This window comes from Sminthopsis crassicaudata, chromosome 4 (assembly GCF_048593235.1).
Source record: "Sminthopsis crassicaudata isolate SCR6 chromosome 4, ASM4859323v1, whole genome shotgun sequence".
Taxonomy (NCBI): domain Eukaryota; kingdom Metazoa; phylum Chordata; class Mammalia; order Dasyuromorphia; family Dasyuridae; genus Sminthopsis; species Sminthopsis crassicaudata.
Genome location: NC_133620.1, coordinates 150,193,705 through 150,206,577, shown reverse-complemented (window position 1 = coordinate 150,206,577; position 12,873 = coordinate 150,193,705). Strand labels below are relative to the sequence as shown.

Below are 12,873 nucleotides of genomic sequence, written 5' to 3'. Positions count from 1 at the left end.
GTATGATATCTATATGGCTTTTTCAAACAACTTAGTGTATATCGCTATTTGGATGCCCCCCCTACCATTTCTACTATTGCATTTTTAAATCAGTTGTCTTTGTTCTCCTAGGGCCAATTTATCTCCTCTCCTTAATATCTTCCCATAAATTATTTTTACTTTAGCCAGAATTGACTATATGCTAAGCCTCACAGATGACCCATATTTTTCATAATCCTTGGCATAAGTCCCTCATTCTTTAAGACTTAATTCAGTTGTCACCTTTATGAAAGTGGTTCTTATTTCCTTCTCCAATATGCTTTTCTTGTACATCTTTTATTTTATTTTGAATTGAATTTCAGTTATTTTTATATTCACTTCCCCTTTATCCATTCCCTTGTCACTCTCCAATAACCTGGACATAGAGCCTTGCAACCTTGCACAAAGTAGGAAAAAGTTCCATAAATAAATATTAGCTTAATTGAACCTTCTTGTAAAGTGAATCATTTTGTGAAATAAGTAATTATTCTATAATCTAACTTGTATGCTGCTAGGAATAAGAGTTCTTGTTGTGTTCACCATCTTTTTCTTATCCCTGATGCTCAATTTATTGCATTATTCATACATTAAATGCATTCAGGAAATGTTTATTGAATGAATGAAAAAGTAGTTGAGGAGAACTAGGAAGCTGGGTCTGATGAAGGAGCATTTCCTTTGAAATGCCTTTAAAAGGATAAATAGGAAACTAATGGACAGATGAGGAAAATAGGGAACATTTGAGGCAAATGTGGAAGAGAAGTGTGGAAAGTATGAAGCATATTAGAAAATATGGAGGGAAATGTTTTATTCTGCTTTCATCCCCAAGTTCACTTGTGTGATAAAAGAAAAAGAGTATTTATAGATAGTAAATATAAACAGAGTAATATAGCTACTTATAACAGATGCCATCTGTTTAGTACCACATTGTAGGGCCTATTATAAAAGCCATTTGAGGTTTTATTCCTTTATATCAGTGCTTATGAAATTAAAAAATGCAATTAACTTTTGATGCCTAGTTAATTTATAAAAAATTTTCATGCTCACAGGATAACCCACTCTATATGTGAGTAAAGAGCTAGGTAAAGATTTAATCTTTAATAATAAATATGAAAAAATATAATACATACAAAACAATAATTATTAACAAATTAATAGCAAGCGTTTATATGGTACTTTAATGTTTGTAAAGTGCTTTACAACTGTCATCTTATTTGCCAATAACCAAAAATGTTTGATAGCTATTGTTGTAATTCTTCATTTCCAAGTTGCTGTGTTCTAAATACACGTAATTAGATATAAAAATGAAGAACAACAACAACAAAAAAAAAAAACCAAAAGCAAAAAAACCCCAAAAAACAACCTGCCTGAGGAGATTGCTTTAATTGTGATGCATAACTTCCTGTCTGGTTTGTGAGAAGGGTGGGTTCAGTCTAGTCGGATCCTCTCATGGGAAAAATAAATGTTACACACAAAAAAACCTCCAAACCTAAGGCCAAAGCAAAAAACAGGACATCCCAGTATGCAATTCGAATGCTACTTTTGTTATCTGCTTCCTGTATATCTTTTACCTTCTCTACTGAAAAGTATCTTAAGTGATGAGTAAACAGGCAGCTATTGCATTTCGATGGAAAAAGTATAATTTTGCTTTGCTGAATGATTCTGCTATCCAGGCTAGTGATCGTTCATCAGGTAAGTGCACGATTGCTGGCCATTATGGCAGTCTACATATATAATGCTGGTGTACATTGACTCCCAATCATGTGGCCATTTTTGTAAACTCAGGAAGCCAATTTTGCATTTCATTACCTTCTAAGGCTACTTCAGGGACCAGTAAATGGGCTTATTCTGTTTTCTTCTTCATGATATGGCTTCTGTTATAGGACATCAAATGGTCATAGAGTAGAGGCTGTTACAGTTTTCTCTCATCAAGGTACCTAAGAACTGAAAGATAAGTTTAAAAAGTCTTCCTGTCCATAAGTGACTTGCTGTATATAAACTATTTGTTTGCTTTTTTGATGTTCTTATTAAAAATCCTAGGCTTGTTAGAATGTTGAGATTACCTAAGAACTGAACAGTAAATTTAAAAAGTTTTCTGTCCTTTCACAGTGACTTGCTGTATATAAGCTATTTGATTGCCTTTTTGATGTTCTTATGAAAAATCCTAGGCTTGTTAGAATGTTAGGATTTTCTTTAGAATCATTTTGGCTATGGTTTTTGTTTTTTTTTTTTTTTTTTGGTCTCTTTCTTGAGATTAACTTCAATTTCTCCTTTATATATTTTAATTGTACATAACATATGCATTTTCCCATTAGATCAAGCTTCATGAAAGCCCATTTTGTTTTTCTTCCCATCCTTCGAGATTAGGTCATTGCTTGGCATATGCTAGGAGCTCAATATCATAAATTCTTGTTGATTCGACTTTACTGGATATGTGGATTCAGGAAATTTTATAGAAATTAAACAAGTCCAAACTAATGTGATTCTTAGTAGAGCTGTACCTATCTGAGCAGAGTTACTGTAGCTTTTGTTATTCTTCTAAGCTACTGCTCATGCCCATTTTCCCTTTCTTATAGTCTCTCAATAGAGAATTAAAATACTATTATTCACTGTTAAGAGCCCATGTGCCAGGCCATCATTCATCAAGATGCGATCTGTCAAACTTTTCTGTTGGTATTTCTTTTGGTCTCCACTCTTCTTGCTCTCTTCCCATTCTTTCTCCCTGTTCCTTATTGCACCTAGGTTGAAGAGAGTAATGTGATTATTAGGATTTCATTAAGAAACATACAGAAAAATTAAAAAAAAATCATAACTTTTAAGTGCAGAAATAGCAACACTAACGATTTGTCAGGATTTATAGTTTAATCTGTGAAGCTTGATAACTTTAGCTTTATCATCCTCATCTACAAAATTAAGAGTTTCTTGCTAAAAAATTCAAATTTCCATTTATCTCTGTGTTTTGCTGTGATAATCAGCAGAGACAGGAGATTGCTGCTAGGCAATATGCTTCTTCCTTTCTTCTTGCTTGAGATTGTTGAGAGTGACCAAGTTCTTTTCTTTTAGGGAAATGAAAAGTTAAGTCTTGCTTAGAAAAAAAAAATGGATCATTTTTCAGCTGTAATCAGTTTGCCGATATTTAACATGTGTGATTTTATTAAAAAGAAAAAGGTCAAGGAGAATCCAAATTGTTCTAGAGATAGCTGGTTAAATAGTAAAGCAGGTTAAAAAAAAAACAATTATAAAAAAAAGTCAAATAGTTACTCTATAAAGACAGGATAAAACTTTGTTTAGAGGAGAGGAGAAACTTACTACCTGTTAGAAATAAAAATGCCATGGAGGAAGTAAGTTATATATTCACTAAACTTTGTCTGAATGTAGTTTCCTTTTCTCATTTCCTCTAAAGGAAGCAACACATTTATTTTAGCATTGTCAGTATTTGAGGCCACTCACCACTCACCAAGAACTCCTTTCCCCTTCCTTATCCCACACCCCTCTGAAATTATTCCTCTCTGTCCTAGGAAAAACTCTTTTCCTTACTAAAATAAACTCCTTATATTCATCTCTTTATTTCCATTTTGCAGTTGAAAAAACTGAGGCAAACAGAGGTCAAGTGATTGCCTAGGTTCATACAGTGATTATATATTTCAAATTTGAACTCAGGTCTTCTGATAACAATCCTGTCATTTTATCCACTGCATCATTTTATCCACTGCATCACATAGCTATGCCTATTACTAATTTCGTTGATAGTCTAGGGTTAGTAAATGCATATTAAATACCTTCTTTGTTCTAGGCACTGTTAAGCATTGGGGATACAAATATGAAAAGAGACAGTCTTATCTTCAAGTAACTTACATTTTAACTGGGAGAAGAAAATACACAAAAGAAAATTGGATTTGATGGAGAAACCAAAGAAGTTTAAAATGAATGCAGCCGTGGGAAATATCTTAGAGAATTAGGTGGAATTTAATGATATTAGGGTAGTATGGGTTCTACTTGATCTTTATGGAAGGTTTTGTAGAATACTGAAGCAAAACTAGATTTTACAAAAGCCTTGTCCTTGATTACTACACAGGGTCACTGTCAAGATGAGTAATTGGAATAAGACTTTGTGTGTGTATTTTGGTTCTTATGGACAAAATATTAAACATTTTCCAGGTCTGTTATTCTTCATTTCTGCTTTGATATTAACTCCACAATATTCTATTCTATTCTACTTAACATTTGTCTGGTCAGTTTGTATAATTAATTATACTTTTTGGACATAATATTATATAAAATGCTATCTATTTTAGAAAATAATTTCTTCAAAAAAAAATTAAGTTTTATCTGATGCAAGTTCCTCCCTCTCTCTCTCTCTCTCTCTCTCTCTCTCTCTCTCTCTCTCTCTCTCTCTCTCTCTCTCTCTCTCTCTCTCTCTTTCTCTCTTTCTCTCTCTCTCTCTCTCTCTCTCACATATACATACACACACACACACACACACACACACACACAAACAATAATGATGAATTAATGAAGTAAAAAGTCTGGTTCAAAAAGTATAAATACCATACACAATCATTCATTCACACACACCTATCATTTAAGAAAAAACTATTCATAAACATATATCCATTTCTTTTTGTTGGGGGATTGAAATGTGGGCTTTTGAGACAGTCTTCCAGATTTGCAAAAACAGTCTCTCTTCTCATCATTTGAGAGCTGTTTGTAAGTATTAACTCTGTTTATTGTTGTAGGTTTTATACACTGTGCTGTATCTGTGAATGTTAAGAAAAGTTAATGAGACTGAATGAAAAGACTTTTGGCTGGGAAGGATTTTAGAAAAAGGTAGTCTGGGAGTTTGGTGAGGGTTCTTGAAAGATATGATATTTCTTGTAGTGTGAGAGGTTTTTTCAGTTGGATGAATGGAATTGAGGATAGTAAATATGATTTAATGAAGTGGGAGTGTGGGATAGCAAGTAGACAAATTTGGCTGGAGTTCAGGATCTAAGGACTAAGATAAAAGAGTAGAAAGATCCTTTCCTGATGGCTGATGAAGAATAGATTAAAAATTACATTTAATAGTGCAGTACTTCTCAAATCTTTTGATCTCAGACCTCCGTTACATCCTTAAAATTATTGAGGACCCATCCTCTCCAAAGCTTTTATTTATGTGGACTGTACTTGACAGTATTTACCATACTAAAAATTAAAATGTTTTGATATTACAAAAATAGTTTTGATTTGGCAAATAGATGTTCTTGGGGACCTCAAAAGGTCCCTGGACCACACTTTGAAAACCACTAGTGGTGGCTAGGGTTCCAGATGGAGATAACAGAATGACTGGGATTCAGATTACACCTGAGATGCTAGCTGTATGACTTTTGTTTCTATATGACTTCGTTTCCTCATCTTTAAAATCTGGTTATTGGCCTTAATGACCTGAGTTTCTTCCAGTTCTAAATGTTTGATCCTCTTATTCTTTAAGGAATCAGAAATTCATTGTGTTATCCTGCTACTTACTTTATCTCCACAAAAAAAAAAAAAAATTTTTCCTGAAGGGTTAAGTGACTTGCCCAGGGTCACACAGCTAGGAAGTGTTAAGTGTCTGAGACCAAATTTGAACTTGGGTCCTCCTGAATTCAGGGCTGGTGCTCTATCCACTGCTCCATCTAGCTGCCCCTTCACAAAATATTAAAGCTGCAATTTAATATATCTCCTTCCCTTAATTTTTTTTTTTGACCTTTATTAGGACTGCATAAAAGGATTGACATATTTAATGCTGGATTAGGTTCATGCTTTCACTTGAATTCTCTGACCCTGTTGTACTGCACCAGGTGCTTCCTATTCTAACCACTTTCAAGTACAGGATCTGGCTCAAGTACAATTCAAGTGATCTGCTGCATCTGTTGGATTTATTTTGGTGGAATCATTTTGTAAAACTACCTAAATGATTTGAATAATGAGCAATAATGTCTAGTTATTCATATAAGCACTTCAAGTTTTGCAAAAAACCAAACCAAAACAAAACAAAAAATAAAACCCACAACTTTATTCTCATTTTATCCTCACCACCAGGTGAATGCTGTTTCTTTCCTCCTTTTATAGTGAGAAATCTGAACCAAAAAAAAAAAAAGTTAAGCAACTTGTAAAAAGTCACATACATAGTAAGTGTCTGAGGCTAGATTTGAAGTTAAATCTTCTTATCCACTGATCTTTCTAGCTGCTTGGATGATTAATTGTGCATTTTAATCTTGTTTACTGAAAGTTTTGTTGCAATGAAAAAGATGGATCAAATCTTGTGATGTGCTAAAATAACATTAAAAAAAAAACAAATCTATATAAAACAAAGGAACATCTGGGTGCAGTGGATAGAGCTCTGGCATATAGTCATAGAGAGTCATATTCCTGAATTTACATCTGGCTTCATATTTTACTAAGATCGTGGGCAAGTCACTTAACCCTGTTTCCCTCAATTTCCTCATCTGTAAATGAGTTGGAGAAGGAAATGGCAGACCATTCCATGATCTTTGTCAAGAAAACCCCAACTGGGCTCATGATGAGTCTTTTATGACTGAATAACAACATATAAGATGTTAGAAATGTGACTTGCAGTTTCTGCTTAAACTAAGAAATAACAGATTAACTAGCCAGGGATTACCACAAACTTGATTTTTGCAGAGTACTTCTCAAATTAAAATTTTTAATTCTTATATAGTATTAGACACAGAACTCTGTATTTTTGATATTCAGTGCTTAAAAATATAGATCTAATCAAATGTTGGATTAAATTCACTACATATATTTGCATTACTTCTGAGAGTTTTAAATGGGTTACTTTTGTCTTATGTAAATCTTATTTTTTTTTTGGGGGGGGGACTAGGGAGACAATTTTGATAAATTATTTAAAAAAAATAGATCCTAAAAAGTATTTCAGTTTTGCTTTGTTGCAAACTTTGAACTGGATTGAAAATTTGGATTATTCAGAATTCCTGACAGTATTTTTTTAATTAAATCATTTACCTACAATTTCATAGACTTGGGAAGTCTTAATGTTTTAGGCTAAAATTTGTGGCCATGAAAAGTCAAGTCACAAGCAGGTGCCTTGATGGAGGCAAGATTGGGGGAGGGAAAGAAGGGAAAGCAAAGGAAGAGAGCCAGAGTTTTCCCATGAGGGAGATCAAGGAAGTGATGCTAGGGAGCTAGAGCCAAGGAGTCAAACAGAGTCTGGGAACAGGTTTGATTATTTTAGGCAAGATTTGTGTACTGTGGGGAGAGGGAGGCCTCTGATTTCTTGTAGGTTCTGTATGAGAGAGATTTTTGTGAACAACTCACAAGGATTTGGAGCCAGAAGACAGTGTTTAAATCTTAATCCTGTTACTGTATATCTATCTTTGTGATAGGGGGCAAATTACTTAACCTCTTTCAACCTCAGTTTTCTTATCTATAAAAATAAGTAGGTTGTAGTAGTTAGATTTCTGAGGTTCTTAGCCTTAGTCCCAGTTTTATGATTCAGTGATCTTTTTGTGTTTCCAGAATGTTAGTAATTAAATCAGCTTAAAAAGGAGTAAGTACATTTTTGAGAGGTTGAGATAATTAGTTTTCAGTGTGTTTATTAAAAACAAAACAAAACATGGTACCAGATTGGTTGTACAATGGGTTAGTTTTAGCTTCAGAGTTGAATTTGTTGAACAGTGTGATTTTTCACATCAAATTATTAAGCCCATGATTCTGTACAGAACCCATTTAGTTTTAGTGCCAGCAATTGGCAGGAAGCATAGTGTTATTTAGGATAAAAAATAGCTTGCTGTTGCTGGGAGGATATCTTTGTGGCAAGATGCCAACATCTTTGGCTGGCTTTAGAGTTCATTTTCATTGTTCACTTATAGTCATCAAGTAAAGCAAGCAGAGACAAAAGGTACAGTTAGCCTTTCATATCCTTTGTTGTGTGGTATGCCTACTATTTCTTTGGTTATGTTCAGAGAAACATCCTCTCCCCATCCTGCCTCATATTAAAAATTTGGAATTCCCTTTGAATTCTTTGTGATTTTAGATAAATCATTTACTCTACCTTTTCATCTTTCTATTCTATCTAGAGAACCAAATTTCCTCTAAGGTCCTTTAATCTTGATTTTCCATTTTTCTCCTTCCTCTCACTCTATGTTCTTCCAGCATCTTGTGCCTAAATTGCATTAGGGTTGTATATTAGATATCTTTATGATCTTCCCAGTTACTTATCCTTAGGCTTTGAGAAAGAAGGGATCCTAGTATTCGTTTACTCCAATCTACTTATTTTAATGAAAAGAAAACTGCTAAGTCTTAGAGAAATTGAGTGATTTGTTCCAAGTTTACACAGTAACAGAACAAGAAGTTGAACTTATATTCTTTACTTTTTAATATTATTTTAATATTATTTTTAATATTTAATATATTTTATTTTTCCAAATACATGCAAAGATAATTTTCAACATTCATCTTTGCAAAACCTTGCATTCCAAACTTTTCTTCCTCTTTTTTAAAACTTTTCTTCCTCTTCTCCTTTTCCCCCATTCTCAAGACAGCAAGCAATCTGATATAGGTTACACACGTGCAATTCTTCTAAACATATTTCCATTCTGGTCATGCTGAATAAGAAAAGTTAGATCAACTGGGGGAAAAATGAGAAAAGAAAGGAAAAAATGCAAATAACAACAACAAAAAGGTGAAAATACTGAGCTTTGATCTACAGTCAATCTTCATAGTTCAGTCTCTGGTGGTGGATAGCTTTCCATCCAAGTCTATTGGAATTGTCTTGAATCACGACATTATTGAAAAGAGCCAAGTCCATCACAGCTAATGATCACATAATTTTCTTGTTACTGTATACAATGTTCTCTTGAACCTACATTCTTTTTTTTTTTTTTTTCAAGGAGCTTTTATTCTATCAGGTAAAACACAATTTTATTTTATTTTTTTTTTTACTTAATAATTTTTTATTATATATATATTTTTTATAATATTATCCCTTGTATTCATTTTTCCAAATTATCCCCCCCTGCCTCTATTCCCTCCCCCTGATGACAGGCAATCCCATACATTTTACATGTGTTACAATATAGTCTAGGTACAATACATGTGTGTGAATATCATTTTCTTGTTGCACAATAAACATTAGAATCCGAAGGTACATGCAACCTGGGCAGACAGATATTAGTGCTAACAATTTACATTCACTTCCCAGTGTTTCTTCTCTGGGTGTAGCTACCTCTGTCCATCATTGATCAACTGGAAGTGAGTTGGTTTTTCTTTATGTTGAAGATTTCCCCTTCCATCAGAATACATCCTCATACAGTATTGTTGTTGAAGTGTACAGTGATCTTCTGGTTCTGCTCATTTCACTCAGCATCAGTTGATTTAAGTCTCTCCAGGCCTCTCTGTATTCTTCCTGCTGGTCATTTCTTACCGAGCAATAATATTCCATAACCTTCATATGCCACAATTTACCCAACCATTCTCCAACTGATGGACATCCATTCATCTTCCAGTTTCTAGCCACTACAAAAAAAGCTGCCACAAACATTTTGGCACATATATGTCTCTTTCCGCTCTTTAGTATTTCTTTGGGATATAATCCCAGTAGTAGCACTGCTGGGTCAAAGGGTATGCACAGTTTGATAACTTTTTGGGCATAATTCCAGATTGCTCTCCAGAATGGCTGGATTCTTTCGCAACTCCACCAGCAATGTATTAGTGTCCCAGTTTCCCCACATCCCCTCCAACATTCATCATTATTTGTTCCTGTCATCTTAGCCAATCTGACAGGTGTGTAGTGGTATCTCAGAGTGGTCTTAATTTGCATTTCTCTGATCAGTAGTGATTTGGAACACTCTTTCATGTGAGTGGATATAGTTTCAATTTCTTCCTCTGAGAATTGTCTGTTCATATCCTTTGACCATTTATCAATTGGAGAATGGTTCGGTTTCTTATAAATTAGGGTCAGTTCTCTATATATTTTGGAAATGAGACCTTTGTCAGAACCTTTGTTTTTAAAAATATTTTCCCAATTTGTTACTTCCCTTCTAATCTTGTTTGCATTAGTATTATTTGTACAGAAACTTTTTAGTTTGATGTAATCAAAATCTTCTATTTTGTGATCAATAATGATCTCTAGTTCTCCTCTGGTCATAAATTCCTTCCTCCTCCACAAGTCTGAGAGGTAGATTATCCTCTGTTCCTCTAATCTATTTATTATCTCCCTCTTTATGCCTAAATCATGGACCCATTTTGATCTTATCTTGGTATATGGTGTTAAGTGTGGATCCATATCTAATTTCTGCCATACTAATTTCCAGTTTTCCCAACAGTTTTTTCCGAATAATGAATTTTTATCCCTAATGTTGGTATCTTTGGGTTTGTCAAAGATTAGGTTGCTATATATGTACCCTTTTTTTGAACCTACATTCTTAAATTCCATAGCTGGTCCTCTTTATGCTCTTCCATGTTGTCTCCTTAGTGCTTGATATCAAGATTCACAGACTTTTGTTCCCTTTCAGATTTTTTTTTTTCCTAAGGCAATTGGGAGTTAAGTGATTTGCCCAGGATCACACAGCTAGGAAGTGTTAAGTATCTTAGACTAGATTTGAACTCAGGTCCTCCTGACTCCACTGCACCACCTAGCGCCCCCCTAACCCCTTTCAGCTTTTACATCTATGACCTTTTGATTTCATCAGACTAGGGAGTTCCTGGTGTGTAAATGCTCTCCCTGCTTTTTTCTTTCTCTCCAATTCAACTATTCATAGTCTTAAAAGCGTGACCACTAAGAGATTAAGTGACTTTCCTATGGTCATATAGCTAATGAGTGTCAGAGTGGTATTTGAACTCCATTCTGCTTGACTCTAAGCCCAACACTCTACCCTTTACCTTCATGCTACCTGTCATATTTTATTATACATAGCTTTTACTTGCAGCATTTATTTTCATCTCTTCTAATTAAAACTTTTGATTTTCTCAAATAGTACTACTATTTAAAATTTACAAATTAAAATTAAAATTTTGTTAAAAAGGAATGAAAGGTACTTCTTTCTGTTTGTAGGGTGGAAAGTAAAGAGAAAATCTATAGTATTGCATATAGTATATACATCATATACAAAATGTTTTAGTTAAGTAACTATTTTCCTGATTAGAAGCTCCAACTGTGAAAAGGAAAGAAGATCTTTAACAATATATGGTATGAAGATAAAGAGGAACAGTGGGTGTTGAAAAGGGCCCAGTGAGGTCAAGGGTTAGATCAAAAAGAAGATGGGAATTGAATCAAGTTCTTATTCTAGGAATAAGTAAGTATTGATAATCAAGTGATTATCAAGTGTTCTGAAGCCAGAACAAATTTAATACTCAGATTTAAAGATTTGTTTTGTTTTGGCCAAGATACAAGGTACTAGAATGGTTTGCCATTTCCTTCTCCAGCTAATTTTACAGATGAGAAAATTGAGGCAAACAGGATTAAGTGACTTGCCCAGGGTCACACAATTAGTTGCTAAAACCAGATTTGAACTCGGGAAGATGACCCTTCCTGACTTCAGACCCAGTTCTCTATTCATTGCTTTGGGTCCAGATCAGATCTTTGTAACTTTGCAACATACATTTTCAGTTGCTTTATGGTTATATTTTCCTTTATATTATTGAGGTTATTATGTTTATAGTTTTTTTTGCTTCAGATTACTTCACTTTCATCAGTTCATTTTAATCTATACATGCTTTTCTCTACTCACTGTTTCTTATAGCACAGTATGATTCCATTACATTCATGTACTGTTTGTTTAGCCATTACCCAGTTGATGGGCATTGACTTTGCTACTAGTTTTTTTGATGCCACAAAAAGTACCACTACAAATATTGTGATTCTTTCTGTCAGTGACTACCTTGGGATATATATTTAAAAATAGAATCTCTTAGATGAAGAGTATGGACATTAAAGCTACTTTGCTTGCATGATTCCAACTTGATTTCTAGAATAACTTTAGTAATTCATAATAGCATTACTTTAATATGTCTGCCATTTCATAATCCCTTCATTAATGACTAACCCCATCTTTGCTAAATTAATGACTGTCATAAATTACAGCTTCTGAGATTCTAAAGGATTAAAGAGTAAACAAGAAGGGTTAATATATTTTTAAAAACAAATCTTATTCTGAATTTAATGAACTGCAAAATATTTTCACATACAAAGTAAAGTAAAACATAAGAGAACTGTGTGAAAACATGAATTTATCATATATAACTTGCTTTTCTAAAAAAGTCTATATGTCCAACATGCTACTTATAAAGCTGCCCTGTTTGTATTTCTTTTTGAACTTCTTTCTGTGAATTTAAAAGAATACTTCATTGATTCTTACTTTTCTTTTTTTTAGGTACAACTTTATTACCAGCATTCCTCACCTTTTCAAATCTTGCCCCCCACAAAAAAGAAAAATGTGGTGTTTGTAACACTAAGCAGCCTAGCAAAACAAATTCCAGAAATTTGTCATTTCCAAAGACATTTGTCTAATTCTGTTCTGGAAATCTATGTCCTGACTGGAGATAGATTTTTTTCTTTTTCAAAACAATTACAGGCATTCTGAAGGTTTATTTTTTTTAGGAGCAAGGAAATATCTAACATCTGATGATGGGAATTGAAAAGCTAGAACTGTTTTTATTGTTTTGCCCAGAATTACAGAATGAAATTAAGTATAATGTAAGTTCCCTGAGGACCAGAGACTCTTGTTTTTTCCCTTCGGTATTCCTGACTCATAGCAGGAGCTTGATTCTTGTTGAAATGAACAAATATTAACAGTTTGCACTGTTAACACTGGATTTTTGAGGATAAAAATGAAAAATACCAAATACCAGTTTTATATATGT

The 12,873-nt window shown here is 33.6% G+C and overlaps 1 protein-coding gene across 1 annotated transcript in view; it reads left to right on the top strand.

Annotated features, from left to right (window-relative positions):
* Positions 1 to 1,237: 1,237 nt before the first annotated feature.
* UTRN (utrophin) overlaps positions 1,238 to 12,873 on the top strand; it is a 533,723-nt gene continuing 522,087 nt past the window's right edge. Inside the window, 1 exon segment of the mRNA XM_074309622.1 lies at positions 1,238 to 1,707. Coding sequence (XP_074165723.1) covers positions 1,614 to 1,707 — 94 coding nt within the window. The 5' untranslated portion in view covers positions 1,238 to 1,613.